General features: G+C 40.9%; 1 protein-coding gene and 1 long non-coding RNA gene across 5 annotated transcripts; one reads left to right on the top strand and one right to left on the bottom strand.

The window, feature by feature from the left end:
* The first annotated feature begins 1,205 nt into the window (after positions 1-1,205).
* On the top strand, positions 1,206-16,627 carry LOC125746445 (transcription factor GATA-3-like). 3 transcript variants are annotated; one of them, XM_049020428.1, is made up of 6 exons: positions 1,206-1,370; positions 6,589-6,957; positions 8,410-8,946; positions 11,214-11,359; positions 12,851-12,976; positions 14,826-16,627. In XM_049020428.1, exons 2-6 carry the CDS (start codon positions 6,720-6,722, stop codon positions 15,111-15,113), a joined length of 1,335 nt encoding a protein of 444 aa, XP_048876385.1. In that variant the 5' UTR covers positions 1,206-1,370; positions 6,589-6,719; the 3' UTR covers positions 15,114-16,627. The 3 variants fall into 3 exon arrangements, with proteins under 3 accessions (XP_048876385.1, XP_048876394.1, XP_048876376.1); XM_049020437.1 differs by lacking the exons at positions 1,206-1,370; positions 11,214-11,359 and adding exons at positions 6,140-6,464; positions 11,417-11,457; XM_049020419.1 differs by lacking the exon at positions 1,206-1,370 and adding an exon at positions 6,141-6,464.
* LOC125746460 (uncharacterized) lies at positions 2,348-5,986 on the bottom strand. 2 transcript variants are annotated; one of them, XR_007398974.1, is made up of 2 exons: positions 3,564-5,986; positions 2,348-2,701 (listed from the first exon to the last, which is right to left on the bottom strand). It is a non-coding gene; the product is annotated as an uncharacterized LOC125746460 (long non-coding RNA). The 2 variants fall into 2 exon arrangements; XR_007398973.1 differs by having other exon boundaries at positions 5,849-5,986.
* Positions 16,628-20,461: the final 3,834 nt, after the last annotated feature.

The raw sequence follows: 20,461 nt of genomic DNA, 5'->3' as shown, positions 1-20,461 counted from the left end.
TCAAAGGCATCAATATGCGTATTTATCACTAACGCACATTAACGGCACATTAATATGAAAGTAGCAAAGGATTTTTATTTTAAAATAAGCACTTTATTTACGTTTAAAGGAGCTTATTAAATTATTATCATCTGGATGTGCTCTCGCTTAATTCTATTAAAATATTGAAATTCAAATTCTTCAAATGAAAGCTCTTGTTGCCCTGGAAACATTGAATTATTAATTTTTTTAAAAGACACGATTTGGCTCGCTGCTCCTTTGTAAGTTTATAGAGTCACGTTGGCTGCCAGTTATCTTTAATGTATTACTTTAATTGAATTTGTTTTCCAAAGATATTGGCGTGATCAGTTTACATTCTGCCTCCAAAGACTGAAGCCCCGAACTACATCCAGCCACGACGTCAGCAGCACGATTTTTTTCGCCACGAGAGGAAACGCTATCGGATGCGGGCTAACCTACCTAAAGCTGATGGTCCGTTCGAACTATTGGACCTTTCGATGTGTCATATGAAGTATTTATGTATTTCACCGACACAGCTGCCAAATGTATTATTGTGAACCATATTACATTATTTTTGTGCCAAGCATAAGCATTTTTGCAGGTTAAAAATCTGGCTCAGCTGCAATTACATGTATAATGGAGCAATTAATTTGCATGCGCATTATGAATAATATATTCCCGTTTTGTTTCTACTATTGCGGGCTTAATTAGTCTTTTTTATTTTAAAAACGAATTAAATTGTACTTGCTTTGGAACATAGGTGCGATCTGTCTAGTGAACAAAGAACATCGACGAACACGTACGTTCTAAAGAATTCGGGAATGGAGCGAGCATAGCCAGACAAGCTATATACGTCAATTTATACAATCCGAAAGGAAGTTTCTGTCTGGCGGAACCTTGGTTCAAAGTGTGACACAAGCACACGCGCGACGTTTTATATACACAGCCCTAATCCCAGAATGAATATGTGCTTGCACGGTAATGTCCTATTATTGAATGAAAGGTGACGAATGTTATGCACATAATAACAGCTCGAGACAACCCCAAGCGACGTTAGCTGCGTCTGCTCCAAAAACTGGGAACCTCACTTCGTTGACCTCGTTAAGTGCTTAACGACTTTATTGGGGTTCATTCTATTGCAATGCAACGTGGTTTTCCTCGTCACCTAGGACCGACCCGGAAGAGCTCTGATCAAATGTACAGTAAGAACGGCAGCTGCGTTGGCTGGAAAACCTGCTCAGCGCAAGACCAGATTTTCCCCTCGCTGCTGACGCGTTAAATGCCACCAGCGGTCGAATCGGTGTCATTTCAACGTTACATCTTCTGGAGATAAAAAAAAAAACTGTATGCAACCAGCCTAATCTTTGCAGGTCAGTAAATATTTAGGCGTTTCTTCTCGCGCCTGTGTGATTATGTATATATGCAACTTGTCTTTTACATCCTCTAAAAAACAATCCCTTTCTGTCCCTCATTGTAGTCTCTGATCTATACCTTTTGTTTGCGTTTAAAGGTAAATTAAAAATTTCGAGACATACTGATGTATAAATAAATAGAAACTGATTTTTTGCAAAAAAAGATGGGACATACAGTTGATTTTTCGATTATTTTACTCTAATGTGTTAGCTTTTCATTGTCGACAGGCAGAATTCTGATGTTCAGAAATCGTTGTGTTCGGTGACTATTGCTTTTTCAAAACTATTGATCGGTTTACCGTGTCTCAGATACTAATACTAATACTAAAGCTTAAATCATATGGAAATTACTTAAAAGCCAAAGGTCCTGTGCCAGTTAATTTGGCCGCAGCTCCTATTTATTTTAGTGCTGTCGCTGTATAGTTCTGTTTCTCTCACGTACACTTTCAGAAATTGGTGTGGGATTTATTTTAACAGACACACTGGCTAGCCTTTCAAAGAGTAATTTACCTACATCACTTTCCCCGAAATACCGAAGGTTTCCGAAGGCTGTTTAATGATCTATTACCACCTAGGTTGGCGGTGGGTTGAGCCCGTAAACCATGAAATTGATCAGATTAGCCCGCAATGAGCCCTAAACGAGTCGGGTGTGTTAAAGCCGCGTTCCCAGCTTTTAATATGTGTGTGGCCGATATTAGCTGAGTTTTTAAAAGTGGGAAAAATGAAAATAGATGGTTACACGAGGGGGACAGTGTTTTTGGGTTCCAGGGAGGACGGAAGCGCCCTGTTTGGCAGTGATCGAAACAAAGATGTGCTTAAGAGATCATGCTGCAATGGTGCCACTCGACGGTTAGTTAATTAATTAATTAATCAATCACTGGACCGTGCTTTTAAATGTACGCTGAAAATTGCTGCTCAATTTTAAATCACAGAGGCTACGTAAATATTCGTTTTTATTTCATTAACGCTGGATGTCATCGGTTATGCGTATCATCGTCATTTTCTGTGGTGGAATGGTAACAGGTTACATTTACGTTTGCAGATTACAGTAAATTTAACCTGGAATTGAAGCTGTATTTTCATGCAGAACACACGCATTTCGCCATTGATACGTCCAAAATGGTGTGAAATCTCTTTTTACGCTGAAATATCTTATAGGTCTTGTTTATCTGATGTTGTCGGTTAAGCGCTGGAAAAATGGCCTCTCAGAGCATCTTCACTTTCTCTCTGTGGGTAAGGGGCGCACCAGTTAGCAGACCAATTTGTGATTTTTCATTCGGCTTTCGGAACTGCAAAAGAAAAAAAAGTAAGATAAAAACATCCCTAGCCAAAGTGTCAAGTGTTGATCATTCTAAGAAGCACACATCATTTCGACTTTCAGGGGCCCGTACACAAATGTACGCCCCCACTAAAATTCTAAGAATCTTGAGTGCCCGAATTATTTCTTTATTCATCACCTTCAGCAAAAAAAAAAGACCTACTCTGACTTGTTCTTGAAAGGACTTGCAAAACCTGGATTTATTACTCATATATGCCCGAATAAGTCGTTACATTTACCAACGGTTTGTACCTGTAAGTGAAACAGTATACGCTTTACTGTATGCTACTCTTCGTTGTAGTGATAATTATTACAATGTAAGGCGGAAATAAGAAAAAAAAACACTTATATAAAATTGTTTCGTATTTAATCAGTCGTATTTAATAAAATTTCTCACGCAGAAATACATAGCATTTACTAGTCCTGTAACATAAATTACATTAAATTCATCCTTTCGAAATACATTTCTCCTTACATTTTACTCTGTACACCGTGAACTGTAAAAAAAAAAAAAAAAAGTAAATATTCCTTCATTCATAAATTTAATTATATACATGAAAAATATTTTTAAATCTCAAAATAACATCGTATGGATACGATGTAAGCCGGATAAAGTCTCTTGCACGATGTAATTCGCGCGCAGCCGCCGGCCGTGTCCTTTGGTCAGCCCTCTGTATTTATCCCGTGACTGTTTGCAGAAGCATAGCCGGGCTACTAAAATAAAAGTGAAAATGAAAACCATTAAATTAAACCCGCCGTCTCCGTTTAATTAAAGGATCGTTCATGTAAAAGCCAGTTAAAACCTGAGCAGACAGTCCAAGGGATGCTTTTACCCATTTTTTCTGTGGCGCTTCGTTCATCAGAGCAGCATGCATTAAAGATCAGCTTGTTGTTTTATAACGTTATTTTATCTGTTAATCAGTTTCATCTAATTTGGGAGTGGGACCTGACGTGTAACACGAACAATGACACGTTATTTCAAGCACATCTACTGTGTAAGTAAAATACACGGCAGCGTGTACTATTTGAACCCACACTGAAATCTATACAGATTTTAATCAGTGCTCCTTTGCAGAGTCGTTCAGAAATACCTGCACAGTCTAAAGCTACCAACGGTAACTGTACTGTCGTGCACAAGTATTATTGTGCACGCGGTTAGCCATTTACTTTATCACTTATTACTTTTGGCCTCGAGGCAAAAATTGATACGGGTTCTCTGTGGCTTTCTCTGCGCATATTATTTTGAAGGGGAGTAAACTGTTTATTAATTATCTCGCAGGGTGTAATGTGTTTGTCTCTGTGCGACCTCCGTTCCGTTTCTCTGTTGTTCTGTGTAGTGGGAGAGATTCAAATGGAATTTTTAAGGACCAATCATTTCCGCGCTGAAGAATGAGCTCCCGTTTCACAGACGTGGACGCATGAAGGGATTCGGCCTCCGGAGTGCCTCCCATATTCTTTAAACTTGAAACCGCCAGTCAAAAATAACATTCTATAGACCTATTTATCGTCGTGTGCTGCCCGCGAGCACCTATAATGCAAATTTGTGTGACGAAGCGCACAATACTTTTCTAAAGGATAATCACGCACGACAGCATGACAGAGGGAGCGGGATTGTTCTGTCGGTGGCAGTACAACTGTTTCCATCTGCGTTCAGGTTTAGGTTCGTCTGAGTCAAGAAGTTATTTCTGCGTATTCTGGGGAGGAAAAGGTTACGCCAACTCAGCATATTTGTTTTTCTTTTTTTCTCACACAATAGATACACAGTTTGTGCCCGTGTGCGGTTACAGAGAGGCGTAAAAGCCCCGTGTATACCTCAGGTAAATTAAGTTTAAGTAGGGCAATGCAAAAGACTTTTGCGTCTGTTCCGAACAGTCACATTCTGAGGACCACCCAAAAAAAAATAAATAAAAATAAACGCACTGCGTATGATTTAAATACACAACTCCGTTCAAAACTCACCTGTTTAGAACATAAAGCATTTCTGAATGACGACACGTGTATATAACCAAATACTGATGTTTCTATTGTATTAAACACGCTAATGTAATTTGACATAATTTCAAAATGTATAACAAATTACGCATTTGTTCTCTTTTTCACTTCTCAAAATGGCTATTTAGATTATTGTTAGAAATCGAAAGTGTAATGAAACAATGTGAGTAAACTGTCATCCCTGAAAATACCGTTACTAAAGAACATAAATAATTCTAGGTATTTACAAACACTTGTGTCTAATTTGAGCGCGCGCACGTACTCCATCCCTCCTCCAAGGAGCACAGAAATTCGTTTCCTGGCTGTTTAATGGGATGTCGACGTCACATCCAGTGGCGTCGGTGAGGCTGGCCATTTCAGCGCATTGCATAGTATCAAAAGAGCAGCCCCCTCTTCCCCAATTGCATACTGTCAATCTGGAAGCACGAGGCAGCCAAACTGGGAATTAGACACTGAATACCACCCCACAGGGCAGCCCCCTATTACCGAGCAATCAAGTGGAATAATACAGGAGTACAAGACAATATGCCTACCTGACTTTGGCAGATGAGATTCAGTACAGTCAAATGTGTCACATTTTCATCAGTTACGGTTATTTTACGCACATATCAACTCTGCGAGGTAAAGACAGTACCGTATATTACCTTGAATGTAGTTGATTGGTCATAACGCAACCGTCCACCAAAAGTATATTTTCAGAGGAAAAAAGAAAATTGTAATTTTGAAAACATGAAAATGCTCTTAAGGATTTATCTCATTCAAAAGGAGCAAATCGGCGCCAGAAACATTTCTGTCGTACTCAGTACACAAATCAAGATGTGAGACGGGATGTCACATATTACAAGTTCGTCACCGCGAGAGGACGCACTGTCACAATTTTAAGAGAAGAGTCGTGTCCTGGCCTGCCTGAGGTTTTGCAACCGAACAACATTTCACCTTTATTTATTGCATAGAAAAATCTAACGACCAAAGCCAGTCCCGAGACTCCCTGGCCTTCTCCAGGATCTCATTCGCATTTTAATTTGAAAGTTTCGTTTTAACACAGATATATTTGTAATGCAAAACGACGGCGATCGTCACTTTATGCTGATGCGTTTCGCTTCAGGTAAAGGTGAACAATACTCACGCGGACTGCACAGGGCGGCCCCCCAGGGATGCCGCGTCTTTCCTACCATTTCCCAGTCTCGTGCTGATAAATGGTGATACGGCATACAGGACCAATCTTGACCGGAGATACGTGTATTCTTTATTTATAGCCATTAATGTAAACACGTGGAGTATATAGAGAAGACGGCGAAATATTTGTAATTATTGCTGGCGTTTAACTAGGAATCAGACCGAGCTGGGCTGGCCCCTCCCATGCCGATGACACTAGCGGGACCCTCCTTAAGTTGCGTCGCGCCACAGCTGTCTGCAACCATTGAGCTGCCTGGCGCCATCCTGAAAGAATGCCTTCACTGTAAAAATAAAAGGAGAAAGAGCGATGGAGTAAGAGTAAGGCGGAGAGAGCTGCCGTTGCTGCTTAATACAGATTTGATCTTTGGGTTTTAAGTTCGCTTCTGGTCCAGTTTGCGCTAATTCATCTTCGGGCGAACGAGATCGTTTCTGAACACGCGCAACCACTTGTTGCCTTTGCTGTTCAATACCGAAACTGTAGGGGAAAAGCAGAGAACCTCAATGTGGAATTGGAAAAGGCTGTGGACATAGATACGAAAGCGTAGGAGTGCGACCATGGTCTCAATGTATGTCATTTTTTTCTATGGTTATTCGAACAAGCTACGTGTGTATTATGTCGCTGGTTATTATGGTTAACAATAACAAATAAAATTCTTTGTGCCCGTTTTAATTTGTTCCTTTTGTTTTCAGGTGACCGACAGATATCTATCTGAATAGAGAAGACACCTGTGGATTTAATATCACAGGACATTGGACACATACTTTCTTCCTTTTCCAACTGCGTTATATCCGATCATTTTTGTGCGCATGTTTAATTGACAATGGAAGTAACCGCGGATCAACCTCGGTGGATGAGCCATCATCACCCTGGGGTACTGAACGGTCAGCACCCTGACTCGCACCATCCGGGCCTCGGCCACTCATACATGGACCCCTCGCAGTATCCTCTCCCGGATGATGTGGATGTACTGTTTAATATCGACGGGCAGAACAACCACGTCTCTTCGTACTACGGAAACACAGTCAGAGCCGTCCAGAGGTATCCACCTCCCCCTCACAGTAAGTTGCGTCTTTTGCAAACCAAAATCAAACATCGTTGTTAATGCTTACGCCTATGTACATTTAATATTTTTCTGCTTCTAAAGATTAAATCTAGAATTAGTTTAACAGCGAGAACCGTTGTCCTTTCAGTTTACTATTTGTCTCTACAGCTCAGCGCAAAGTTGTCAGTTTGTTGCATGCGAACAGCATATTCTCCACGGTATATTGAAACCTTACCACTCTCGTTTAGATGTGGGTTACCGTTGACGGCTCAGCACTGGTTTCATAACTTTCCAGTGTTCTGTCATTTTTACGTTTAAAACACCATCAAGGGACATGGTTTATTAGGCGGTGGGTTTTGGTAATTAGAATATAATATGCAGGAAATTCTGACGTAAGAAACCAGGCACATTTAAGTGAATCCGTGAAACTTAACAGCCATCGATTTGTCGGGGAAGACAAAGATCTGCTCTTTTAAACGTTTTTGTCATAAGGATATTAATATAACTCAAATTATTAGGTCACAAGCCAAAAAATGTACACTTAGCAAAATCAGGTTTTGCGTTTTAATTTGCTGTTGCCTCGCTGCAATGCAATGCATGTCTGCAAAGTGTAGCTGTAAATGAAGTTCAGCGTGTAACACACAGATCTATAAATGCGCAAGAACAAATACGACGGAAGAGAATCGCTCTTGAATTTATTTACTTTACTTCCTGAACGGAATTGAGAATGATGACCCTGTTTCTCTTACCGGCTTGCCTGCTAAAATTCACTTTCGGTATTCGGTGAGAAACTTGCTGCACTAGCGATGCAAAGAGGATTTCGTCCTGCTTTCTATTAAGCAGCACGGGCTAAAAAGTGGAAAAACGGTCCATTATCCAATGTAGTAGCTTTACATATTTCCTTCTGCTTTAAAATACCTTTCTGGTTTATCACCGATTGCGTGTTTGTTGATTTTGTAAATGTTAGGACTTTCGTAACGAGTCTGAAAACTGTTCATCGAAAACACAAACGGCGACGTGTAAAAATGGTACATTTGTACGCAGTCTTGACAAACATAAAACGCCTGCACAAAATGGTTGAACGCTTGATATTTTGTTGTGTGTTTTAAAAGTATTTCTTTGTTAGACACATGCGATTACTGTATTGCAAGAGTAGCCAAACATGTAGACGCGTAACAGACAGAAAGTCACACATTATGTGGGTTATTGTTGCAATTTATCATTCATCTTTTCAATAAACCATTTATCCCTATTCTTAAACCATACATGACTCAAAACAAGCGGCTGAGAAGGTGACTTCGTATTTTTAAGGACACTCGGCTCATTCGGCTCATTTTCAGAAATGTTTAATATGATTAACCACCAGTAATGGAAACATGACTTCGGCAGTCAGAAATACGAAAAACAGGTTTTAAAAAATGACGTAATGAAGCGTCGTGCTATTTCCCCCCCAATCTTGCGTCCCCAGGTAGTCAGGTCTGTCGTCCTCCCCTCCTTCACGGCTCGTTGCCTTGGTTGGACAGCGGCAAACCCCTCGGCTCGCACCCTGGCACCTCTCCTTGGAACCTGGGCCACTTTCCCAAGAACCCGCTGCATCACGGCTCCCCGGGAGCACTCTCAGTCTACCCACCGGCATCATCGTCGTCCTTGTCGGGGGGACACTCCAGTCCGCACCTCTTCACCTTCCCCCCGACCCCCCCTAAAGACGTCTCGCCAGATCCGAGTATATCGACCCCTAACTCAGGCAGCTCAAATCGCCAGGAGGAAAAAGAGTGTATAAAATACCAAGTGTCCCTGGCTGAGAGCATGAAGCTGGAGTCAGCCCACAACCGAAGCATGGCCTCCATCGGAGCGGGAGCCTCTTCCGCTCACCATCCCATCCCCACTTACCCGTCTTATGTTCCCGAATACGCCCCAGCAAGCCTCTTCCCACCAAGCAGCCTGATTGGCGGGTCGCCCTCCAGTTACGCTTCCAAAGCAAGACCAAAAACAAGGTCATCTTCAGGTAGGCTAGTTTCCAATTTCTTCGAATTTTTCTAATACTGTTGGAAACTGGTGTCTTTATGTAGGTTGTGTTAAAGGTTATTTCCTTTGCCCGTCCCAAAACATTTGCATTTCTTTTTTTCCCCAACATCGTTTTTGTTATATAAATTAAACCGCAGCCCTATATACATCATATTGCATTTTAACGCAAGATAACAAAAAATGGCATTTTCTTTGTAACCACACGAAAACACGTTTCGTTTGTTTTAATTACCATAAACTGTAGCGTGTTAGGCAATAACGAAGATTTGCAATATTCATATTAGCATTAATAATGTCTCTCATGCAACGTATTCAAATCTTTAAATCATTAGATTTTTTCTTAAATCTTGTAACTATAGCATCCTTTGTAGTGCAATGCATGATTTATCTCCGCATAAATTAAATTAAGAAATCATTATAATAAATGTAACTTTAAAAATATACATACGCCCATATTTCCATGTTTATTATTGTGATTTAAAAGTACCGAGGCCTGCACTGATTGCATTAATAACTAAATATAATGACGGCTGTCCCCCTGAAAGTACCATTTTCTACAAAGAAATCGGAATGTTTTTAAAGTAGCATCAGCAGAGATCCGTTCTGGGTTTTCATTTTCTCCCCCACGTTGACTCTTTTTCGTTCCCTGGCTCTGTTTCGTTTATGTGTTTAGGCTAATCCAATTATTTTCAGACTGCTGCACGCGACAGTTGCATTGTTCGCGCAGCGCCAGAAACTTTCATGGAGTCCGGATGCGAGTTGTGTTGCAGGGAATAACCAATAGCAACTAGTCATGGCAGAAGTATGGCCGCCTAAACAAAACATTATGCAAACAATCTATGTGTAATTACCCTAATGGTTGTTCAATTATTACTCCGGGCGAAATGTCATTTAAAATAAACGATATGTTTGCAGTTTATTCGGAAAACGACTTTTAATTAGGCCTACTTTTTTGTATGGTTAAAAACAATAACATGATTGCAATGAAAATTATTTTAGAAACGTATAACGGCCTATGTATTTATCATAATGCCGTAATTAAACGTCAAGTTGCGTGATTTCCTGCAATTAATTTTTTTTTCCATTTCGTTACATTATATTAAAAAAAATCCTAAACAGGCCGTTTGTGGTAATGTCTTCTGCACTAGAAAAGAAATGATTCAAAAGGTAGTAGACTGACTTTGTGGTCTACGAAGCCGGAACTAAAATCTGCACAACACAAAACCCGTAGTAGGTTTTTTTTAACACTTGGCCTTGAAGGAATGTGTAGTGTTGGTTTTTGCTTCGTGAAACTCACCTGTGATGCACGCACCTCTCTTGGTAGCCGATGAGGGAAATGTGTCAAGTTTTTTTAGAGAATGAAAAAGTTAATATTGTCTCGGGGCGCATGCGTGCTGGCTCGACGTTTCACAAAGCCTTCTGTGAGTGCGTCTTGCCAGTGCGAAGGAGAGCCACTCAGCTCTGTCCTTTCGATTCCATTGGTGCGGTAACGGGCCCACTAATAACACACACTTTAATTAAAACATTTGACAGACGAGCGCCCAGGTAAACTAATAAGACATTTATTAAAAAGTCGTCCTACAAAATTACATGATACCACAAAAGCCTTAAATAAACCTAATGCAAATCAAGAATAAGATCTTTCTTTTGACTTATAAAAACAAAAAGATTAATCATATTATTATTGTTATTATTATTATTATTATTATTATTATTATCATCATCATCATCATCATCATCATCATTATTGGTAGTAGTAGCATAGTAGGCCTACAATATAAATTATTCTCTGAATTTGTGAATCCAATGCTTGATTTAAGTGGATTTTGAATTTCTGAATTTCGTTCGGACACTGAGCATAGTGGAATATTCAGTGGGTTTTGAATATAAATCTGTTAATTGGATGCCGGTGTGCAAAGCGGTTTAAATCCTCGCGCGTGACTCTGGACTGTGGGAAAGAACAGCGTGAAAGTGACCCGTTTAGTCTGGCGTGTGACGTATGAATGTGGGGCCGTTTTTTCTGAAATTCTTCATGTTCGGCCTGGAAAACAACATTGTTAAATGCAAAAACGTGTTACAGTGCTGTTGTCATTATCATCATCATCTTTACTATTATTAACAATGCAATTGTTTTATTTTTTCTTCCTGCTGTTTCCTTTATTATTATTATTACTATTATTATTACTATTATTACTACTACTACTACTATTATTATTATTACTATTATTATTATTATTATTATTTCAGAAGGCAGAGAGTGCGTTAACTGTGGAGCCACTTCGACCCCTTTGTGGAGGCGTGATGGCACGGGTCACTATTTGTGTAACGCGTGTGGACTCTATCACAAGATGAACGGGCAGAATCGCCCCCTCATCAAACCCAAGCGAAGACTGGTACGTCTCGGACGCTCCTATTGATCATACTCTATCTCTTTCTCTTTCTCTGCCTAGGAAGAAGTTTTAGCTGCAAGAAATTGACTCGCCAAGCACAGGTCTCATTGCTTTCAGATTAAGTCCTGCAGTTCTTTTTTGTTCTGCAGTATTTGCCCACTTTCCATTTTTTTTGTTTTGCACATATTATACAGCGACTATCAGTGACCTACTATAGTTGTTGTTGTTTATTTCTTATACTTCTGTTATATATTCCGTTTATCATGAGTATTATGATAGATGATATAAGGTTTTTTTCTAGATTACCTGGAACTCCGGGTTTTAAGCGAATACTTAAATTATTAAATAATTTTGCCATTATTCTTGTGCGTATTTCACGGAGACTGAAGCTGCGTCTTTAGATTTTCTTTAATACACCGGGCACACGTTTAGTATATTATTAACAGATTTTTCTGATGTACAGAACATATATTCCATTTAGTCATCTCTCTTTAATAAACCCGGAGTCACAGTGACCGAAGCAAAAAGGAATTCCCAAGTCAGTGTCACAGTAAAAAGAGCCGCTTTCTAGGCGGGGAGTCGCTGTTTTGGCCGCGCTTCTCTCTAATGTGCAAACCCGACTTCCTAGGAAAAAGCTGGCGGAAACGTGAGCGGCGCAGATAAGTGGCGGCGAACAACATGCCCCGCTTCGTAGCCTAAACATGAAGGGAACCGGGCAACAAATCACAGCATGTCCCAGGTGACGGCTGCAGACTGTTCTTGTCCCAGACTAGAGGCAATCCCAGCAGAATCCCCATAACGCACAGGGGTAAAGAGACAATAAAAATAGCTCGGAGACGCGGGAAACAACGGGAAACAATGGACACGAATAAGTCATTGAGGAGAGATGATCATTTTTACAACCCTAGCGATCTGTTCTGGAAGCAGATAATGCCAGTTTTTTAGTTTGGCACGTGGAGATTCTGAAGTTGTCACGGACATCGATAAATATTTTTTTTCTTCAGTTGCCGTCCCAATATTTAGTTCCACAGTTCACCATGACATCTAAAACGATTATGGATGTGTTCCATTCTGAGTCTAAGTTTCTTCAAAATTATTCCGTTTGTTATTGAATGTATTTTCTTATACTGGCTAATGTCAACTGATAGTCATTTCGCAAAGTAGGATTTATTGTGTATGTTTTGGTTACTGCATTTTTACTGACATTGATACTGTGGTGTCACATTCACGGAAAGCAGGCATAATGTACAATATACATGATGTATTGGGGTTTGTTTAGTGTCTTCTGTGAATATGTCATTTTGAGAAGGCATATACTCAAACTGTATTTTTTATATAGACCTAAAAGGTTTAGAATGTTTTAGATTTTTCTGCCTTAAAAATGTATATAATCTGCAATGCTTAAAGTTTTCACACCTAAATATGTAAACACGTGTGTGTAGTCTTTCAAGCCTCCAATTAACACAAGTATGTTTTTTTTTTCTTTTTCTCCAGTCAGCCGCAAGAAGGGCAGGAACGTCATGTGCAAACTGTCAGACGACCACGACCACATTGTGGCGACGAAATGCCAATGGGGACCCTGTGTGCAACGCCTGTGGGCTTTATTACAAACTGCACAATGTGAGCAGCCTCACTGCCATTATCGTGCACTAACACTGCCTTGCATGTTGCAGTGTGTGTGTGTGTGTGTGTGTTGTGCCTGATTCTGTGTAAATCGCTCTTTCCACAACATTTAGCTTCCCTCCACAGTCCCGCAGATCTGACTACCGATAAGAACCAATTGTTCAGGGACTTAAACGGTTGACCTTTAACCACTTCGTATTTACCCCGCAACTTCTAAAAGTACCCATATTATGTTTTTAATTCCTCCCAGAGAATGTTCCTGGGCCAATCATCATCATTATTACGCAAATAGCGCTATATAATTATCGCTACATTACGTTTTTTTCCACAAACCCTAGTAACTCTAAAGCTACCAAGTATGGATGTCGAGGTTATCAGCGCAATGATCTAGCTTTCAAAGCTCCTGAAATGCTTCTGGTGTTCAAAACTCAAGAGAAACATTTAATTAATAGCATCATTAGCATATTTTATATTCACCTTTTGTAGGAGCCTTATTATAAGAAATTCTCATTTGATAGCATATATCTCACACGTCCTTTCTGTGTTGCACGTATTGTTTCGTTCAGCAATGGATTGTAAATTATGGCTACGGTCATGTACATGAATATTGTCGTGTGCTGAGGATTAGTGGCAATTTAATCGGACACTTTCAGAACTCCTAATGTTCAGGCATACCGTCCATGCTGATTTACTTCCATTTTTCTAATCACCGGCATCAAGTCATCAAATGTCAACCAGTGCAGCATCTATTGTCCCATGTCGGCTGTGTGACCTGTCCCGTTTTCGGTGGCCTTTGCGTTCCACTGGCTGATGATTCAGCATCTGAAATACTGCGGACTAAAGTACGTCTCTGACATGCTCAGGTATGGCTGGATATGTCAGCAGAGAGGCACTGTGATGTCACGCTACGAAAGACACAGACGTTGTTAGCATGTGTCAGTCATCTGGACATAACAAGCCGCATGTGACTAAATTCCTAACAAAGGTAGAACACCCCCCCACCATCCACCCCCATCCCCCCCAGAAACATCTAGCATTTTTGGCATTGCGTTTTAAGAACGGCTACACAAATATTTGTGGTAAAGTTTATGAAGGGCATTTGAATAACGTTCTGCAAGCTCTAAAAATTGGAAGTGTGTCCACAATTTTGGACATTAGTGTCCTGCTACCTATGATGTGCCGTTAGTGCAAAATCAAGCAGATCAGGAAAAAGGTCTCCATGTTGGCCCAATGGAAATGTAGCCGGAAGAGCCTGCAGGCAAGGAGATAGCTGGTGTGGCCAGGGCACTGGTGTGGCCCGGACTGTCCTGGTCCGCTGCTTGGCCAAGGCCTTGGAGGCTGGCCTGGCGTGGCGCCGCTGCCAGATTTGGCCCAGGATTGAGGAATCCGCGCCTAAATCCTGCCAGGCGTTGATGCGACCTGACATGTAGAAATCAGCCTCCTCACAATGGAACACAGAAAATTATTCTGTAACCCAGCTGTATTACATATCGTTGGTGCCCCTTATGAAATCGGAAACTATTCTGCGACAGCTCTCCCAGGTTTTTTTTTTTAACTCCACAAGGAACCAAAAACATTGAGACTGAAAGTCTATGATTTGTGGTGAGCCCTGCTTATCAACTCAGGTTATTGTTTTTTTTTCACAATAGTGGTGCATTTTAGAGAGTTTCTTAATATTTAACAATGGTATGTATGTGTTAAACACTAATGTGGCACTTGGGGCCAAGACAGAACTGGCATATTTAATTACATACCACAATCTAATAATGAGGTGGAAATGCATTTGTTTGCTTGTCAGACCCACCTTAGCCAACGTGTTTGTGCCTTCTCCCCTCTCTCCTGGCAGATCAATCGCCCCCTGACCATGAAGAAGGAGGGCATTCAAACCAGGAACAGGAAGATGTCCAGCAAGTCAAAGAAGAGCAAAAAGTCACAGGACAGCATGGACGAGTTCTCCAAAAACTTCATGGACAAAGGAAGCTCCTTCAGCCCCGCAGCCCTGTCCAGGCACAGCGTCTTCCCCCCCTTCTCCCACTCAGGTCACATGCTTAGCACCCCCACGCCCATGCATCCTTCTTCCAGCCTGCCCTTCGCTCCTCATCACCCCTCCAGTATGGTTACAGCTATGGGCTAAGACACGCCCACTCTACCAAGGCCACGCCCATCTATGCCCTCTTTTCCTCCTCTGAAGACAAGAGACTTCTCCTTTCTTTTTAAAAAGTGAGGGGCACATCGCTGGACCTGAGGGCTTGATAGACTGAATGTTTGCCCCACCCCCCCCTATTTGTTTTGTTTGAGGACCATTGGGTTGTCCTACTTGAGAAGAGGGATGGAAGGAGCTTGTCTTGTGAGACTCTCAAGCGTTCGCCCAACAGCTGAATCGGGATTTAATCTCCGTGCAGAACCTATTATCCGAAAGAGATACTCCGAGCCTAAAAGAAAACTTCACAGTCTTAAGTAGAGGCTTTTTTTTCCAGAACCTGTGAAACAGGAATCCCTTGTGCTGTGAACTCTGAATATATTTGTACAAATTGTATGAAATACGGCCTATTTAACGAAGACTTGTTAATTAAAATATGCCCATGGGCGGCAACGATGAGAAGGGTACGAGTCGGGGCACCAGGGGGATCCATCCGGCACAGAGAGATGGGGAGACCTACAGGCAGTAGACACCCCTCCCCCATTCACTCGCCAAAGGCTCCTCGATGCATTAAAACTGCCAGGCAGGCAAATTATGTCAATGGCAGGAATATCCATTTGGTATGATGGTTTGACAGACATAAATACATACGCATGTACACACACACACACACCTATTGAAAGACATTTTTCCAGCTCACAAATTATATGCATTGTGAAAAAATTCCATGTATCTGTTATTTGTATGTATAATTAAGAGTACCAAAAATATGAAACAAAGATGTAGAATTATTTCTGTATGTCACACAAGCTGAATGGTTGTAAAAAAATTTAATAACTGCTAGTGTAAAAAAGACTGCATTTTGTTTCGTAATATTTTTCTCTTTCTTTTGAAAAAATAAACTAGTTAAAATTCTGTTGACACTGTATTAGCTTCTTAAGGTAAAAAAAAACACTTACTCTGGTTGTGTGGTGTGTGATGTTTCACTCATGGTTCATATTTACCCAGCATGCACTGCAACAGCCCCATCACCCCACTGACAGGAAGTACAGAAATAAACAGTGACACTTTGGGAGGTTTCGCATCCTGCATGCCCCAGTTCAGCACTGTGCTCCCTTCCATGTAGATCACTGTGAATATTGGATTTTTCTGCCCAATTTAATTTGAGAAAATAATCCATTATACATGGAGACACATTGGTTAGTGACATTTTGATGCACAATTGTTTTTTTGTTTGTTTGTTTCTTTTAAATCAATAATTCTTTGGGTAGTCCTATTTATGGTGGGCTGCAGGCAGAGATGAGCTGGAAATAGTTTGAACAAATGTAAAAAGTGAAAGACCGTAACTCTGCATCATCATATTTCTCAAACCATACTACTTAATTTATTATTAAACCAAATGAAAAATGACAACATTACATTGTTATTTATTCAGATTGATTTAAACATATATATTGTGTTAGATGCAAATGGGATGAGAAAATATATTGTGAATATTTGTTTTTGAAGACTGGGTGTCGGTGTGTATTATTGACATTAAAGCAGACTGAAAAGGGTTAAATCAAACAAAGAAAACGTGGTTAAAGTCCTTTTATTTTTCTTGGCTGAAAGTAGCAGAAGCCAGTTGAAAATGAACAGTTAGGTTACATGAAAATGTTAGTCCAGGGTGCAGAGGGATGCAGGTCCATGCAAACCAGTCAGCAAATTTGGAAGTGCTTTGCATATGCAGAGTGTTGGTTGTTCAGGCTGCCATTTTCTGTGCGTTTGTAAGGAATTCATTTCTATGTGGTCACCGATATCTTGTAAATTTTAGGATCCGTCTCCGGATGTGAGCATTCCCCCGTCAACTGTGACTCATCGCCATGGAGACGGAGAGATCGTTTTGTAAATGGCATCCGTGCTTCAGGAATTCACCATATTGTGTTACGTTTGGCAATTGTTTAATTTGCATCATTACACCCCAGGGGGTAATATTATTTTTCCACTGCTTATGATGTGTCTGCTCCATATATTCTGTGTGATGTCTCTGAGGCACTGAACAAGCCATCTGGTCCAATGGTGAGCAGGAGGATTTAGGACAGTGGGCAAAAGAGTCCAGAAAATACGTTCACATGAATGTGGGATCACACTGGGATTCCGCTTGATTTCCCGTGATCACATTTTCATTGAGGTAGTATGAGTGATCAAAAGGTGATCTGCTTTACAGAAGATCACAGCGGAGTTCACTTCCCCTAATAGACCAATGCCTTTGTTGATGGTTTTCAGTTTCAAAATTAGAAATACTCAATATAAACCAGGGTAATATACTGAACTCCCATGAATTAGTGGCTCAAAAGTCAAAGGCCAGAACAGCTGTGCCTGGCTAGCGGAAGATGTGCTATCATTTCACATCAGATGTGAGACCTCACATTCAGGCAGGCAATGAATACTGATGCAAAGTTCATGCAGGACACCATATTAAACGCTATGGCATTGCATAAACGCCACTTCACTTGATTCATCAAGTTTGATGATGTGCCTCTTTCCATACCGAGAGCAAGACTAAGCTCTCAGCAGCGATTAGCTATTTCTCATCTCATTTCTCCAGACCGAGAGAGACTCCCAACACACATGAGGATCAGCTTAAGGCACAGACAGGTACAGCTGGTGAGTGAAGACTTTGTTGCTGACGCACTTCCCTTTTCTCCATCATGTTTGCGTGGAGCTCGCAGCTTTGCTCAGCCGAATGCTGAAATCAGCAGTTGTGCTGCTCTTTAGCACTGCAGGGTCACCAAACATGCCACAGTGGACACACCTCTTCCTACTCCTTGGCCACACCTCCTGCTCATCTGCACAAACGACACAGGAGATGTAGTACAACACATGGCAAGTTCTGGTGCTGCAGTACTTTTCTAATGAAAAGTAGCCGGACTTCACAGCCTTTGAAGCTAATTTTTGAAGATGACAACCTTTCACTGGGAGCTTGAATGAGATCACCTTCTCAGCACCTACGTCCTTGTTAGTATCACTCATGAAAATATTAAGGCATATGCTATATTTCACCTTGTTTCTCTATATAAAATAGAGAGGCTGACGAAATTTAAGAAAGATGACTTTATTGAAAAAAAAAAAAATCGTTTTTTTTTTTTAAATTATGAGAAAAAAAAGCTGTGGGTTGTTTACCTATCACTCTGTGGTGTGAGAAACCACGGCAGTGTATTTTCTCATTCAAACATTATATATAGTTTACTAATTCTTGGAAAAAAACACTTAACCGCAGGGTAACCTCGAGTGAAGATGTCACACTTCATCTATAGCTAATAAAACAGAAGGGTAATGGTGGATGAGAAGTCATTAAATAGTTATTGTTTATACGTCCTTGTACAGTATAGTAAGTAAAATGTACTGTTTGACGTTTTTGACGTTTGACGCCAATGCTTTTTGTGATAAAACGATTACTACAGGCTGTATGCCTGTCAAAATTGAGTTACGAAGTAAAACTAATCATAAAACAATTTTCTATCTTTAACTAGGCGATTTTAAAACCGTAGTAGCGGGATAACCCTCAAAGCCTGCCCGAATCTACGCATGCGCAGGCATATATTTAGCGCCCCAGTCTGTTTCATTCGTTCATTGAACCGACCAGCAGTGCGTGTGTGAGTTTCCTACGAAAACGTAGGTAACGCACTACAGAGTTTTGAAAAGCATAAATGCCAATGGACCGTGCTTATTTAAGACCAAGAAGTCAAATATCTAATCAAAGCATATAGTTATTTTGTTCCCGGAATAAAAATATGCATCCTACAAGATTAAAAAAATATATATCCGCAATGCTAATGTCGCGCAATTTTATATTATAAAAGAATGGAACAGACACTGATTAAATAAATACCCCAATATGTGCAAGTGACAAGACCACCAGTTCGTGATTTATTTCCGGCATAAAGCAGAGCTCGGTGCCCTTGTCGGTAAAGTGTTCATCATAAATTCCAGTTAACAGCTTGTGAAACTTTGAAATGAAACTCGGTAATGAACGTATTTAAAATTAATCCAACAAGTGTCACCATTTTGGGCGATCCCAGCCTTTGCAGCCGAAAGCACATGAGTCTGCACATGGCTAATCATGTGTATTACTTAAATGTGAATTTGAATTACACTGCGACCATAAAAATGAGCAACGATTCATTGTACTGGTAGTGATTTATTGGCATTTACTGAATGATAAACATGCGCCCATGGTGATATTTGTGGCTTGACTTTTTGGCGGGAAACATACGGGCTCTTTGCTGGAAACCGCAAATTATCCGGAAGTCGTACGTTGCCGTGGACCTGTTGAAAACTCCACTTTTATGTGTAATTTAAATTTACAGCACATAAGTCAAATATCTCTCTCTGACCAAGGTGACTTGAGCCAGAAAGCGGTTTACGTTTCATGGCGTCGATTTAACCCAGGCGTTTCGGTTAATGTTACCGTCGATACAAAGATAAATATGGGCCTAAACTGTCGGCGATTATATTAATTTTTGGGCACGAATGATTGGTTGCAAGGCTGTTAAAAAAAGGTCATAGCTTTTGGAGACGCGAGCTGCTGGAAGTTCGTAAGTTCACCCATTATACGGGAATGAAGCACTTCAGGTGCTGGACAGGTGAGGCAACAAGAGTGATTTATGGGGTGATGGGGGTGCGCATACGGACAGGTGGGGTGAGCAGGAGATTGGATTGTAGAGACAGTAACTGAGTCCCCGTGTGTGTGTGTGTGTGTGTGTGTGTGTGTGTGTGTGTGTGTGTGTGTGTGTGTGTGTGTGTGTGTGGGGGGGGGGGTCTTTCCCCCATTCTAGTGGAGGGGGAAAGACTTCGATGCCTCAAGCTGAACGAGGGAACCTGAGACAACCTGTTTCTGTAAAATGGAGCATTCCTTCATCTGTCATTTGAAGTGTCTGTCTCACTTAAAATCTGAATATAACTCAATTTTAGCCAAATATGGTCTGCATGGCTTTCCTCTGGATGCAGTTAGAGTTAGGTTTCTGCTGGGCCTGCATGATGTTGCACTGATCTCTGTCTTGGCCGCCCACCCAACTTGCTCTTCTGTAGGGTTTTGCCAAGAAGTCCGGTTATGTGGAGGTCCATCGGCAAGATTTCTGAAGCGGTGTAGAAACAATGTCATTGATTTTTCTGATGAGGGGCCTAAGGTGATAGAGATTACCCTGTGACAGGTGTGTGGTTGGTGTTTGTCAGCGGTGAAAGTGGCTGCGTGCATGTAGTTGGAGCAGCGCTGGTCTGAAGCGAGAGTGACACTGGTGGCATCATCGATATGGCCACGATGACGCAATGGCTTATTGAAGCATTGCTTGTCTGCGTTTTCG

The sequence above is a fragment of the Brienomyrus brachyistius genome, chromosome 1, assembly GCF_023856365.1.
Source record: "Brienomyrus brachyistius isolate T26 chromosome 1, BBRACH_0.4, whole genome shotgun sequence".
Classification (NCBI taxonomy): domain Eukaryota; kingdom Metazoa; phylum Chordata; class Actinopteri; order Osteoglossiformes; family Mormyridae; genus Brienomyrus; species Brienomyrus brachyistius.
The sequence above is the reverse complement of the archived record's forward strand: the minus strand, read 5'-3'. Positions and strand labels throughout refer to the sequence as shown.

What these genes read in the sequence shown, in the direction of transcription:
- LOC125746445 (XM_049020428.1), top strand. Translation starts at nt 6,720, where the DNA reads ATGGAAGTAACCGCGGATCAACCTCGGTGGATGAGCCATCATCACCCT. An exon ending in AAAAACAAGGTCATCTTCAG is followed by an intron (nt 8,947 to 11,213) that starts GTAGGCTAGTTT and finishes TTATTATTTCAG; the next exon opens with AAGGCAGAGAGTGCGTTAAC. An exon ending in TTTATTACAAACTGCACAAT is followed by an intron (nt 12,977 to 14,825) that starts GTGAGCAGCCTC and finishes CTCTCCTGGCAG; the next exon opens with ATCAATCGCCCCCTGACCAT.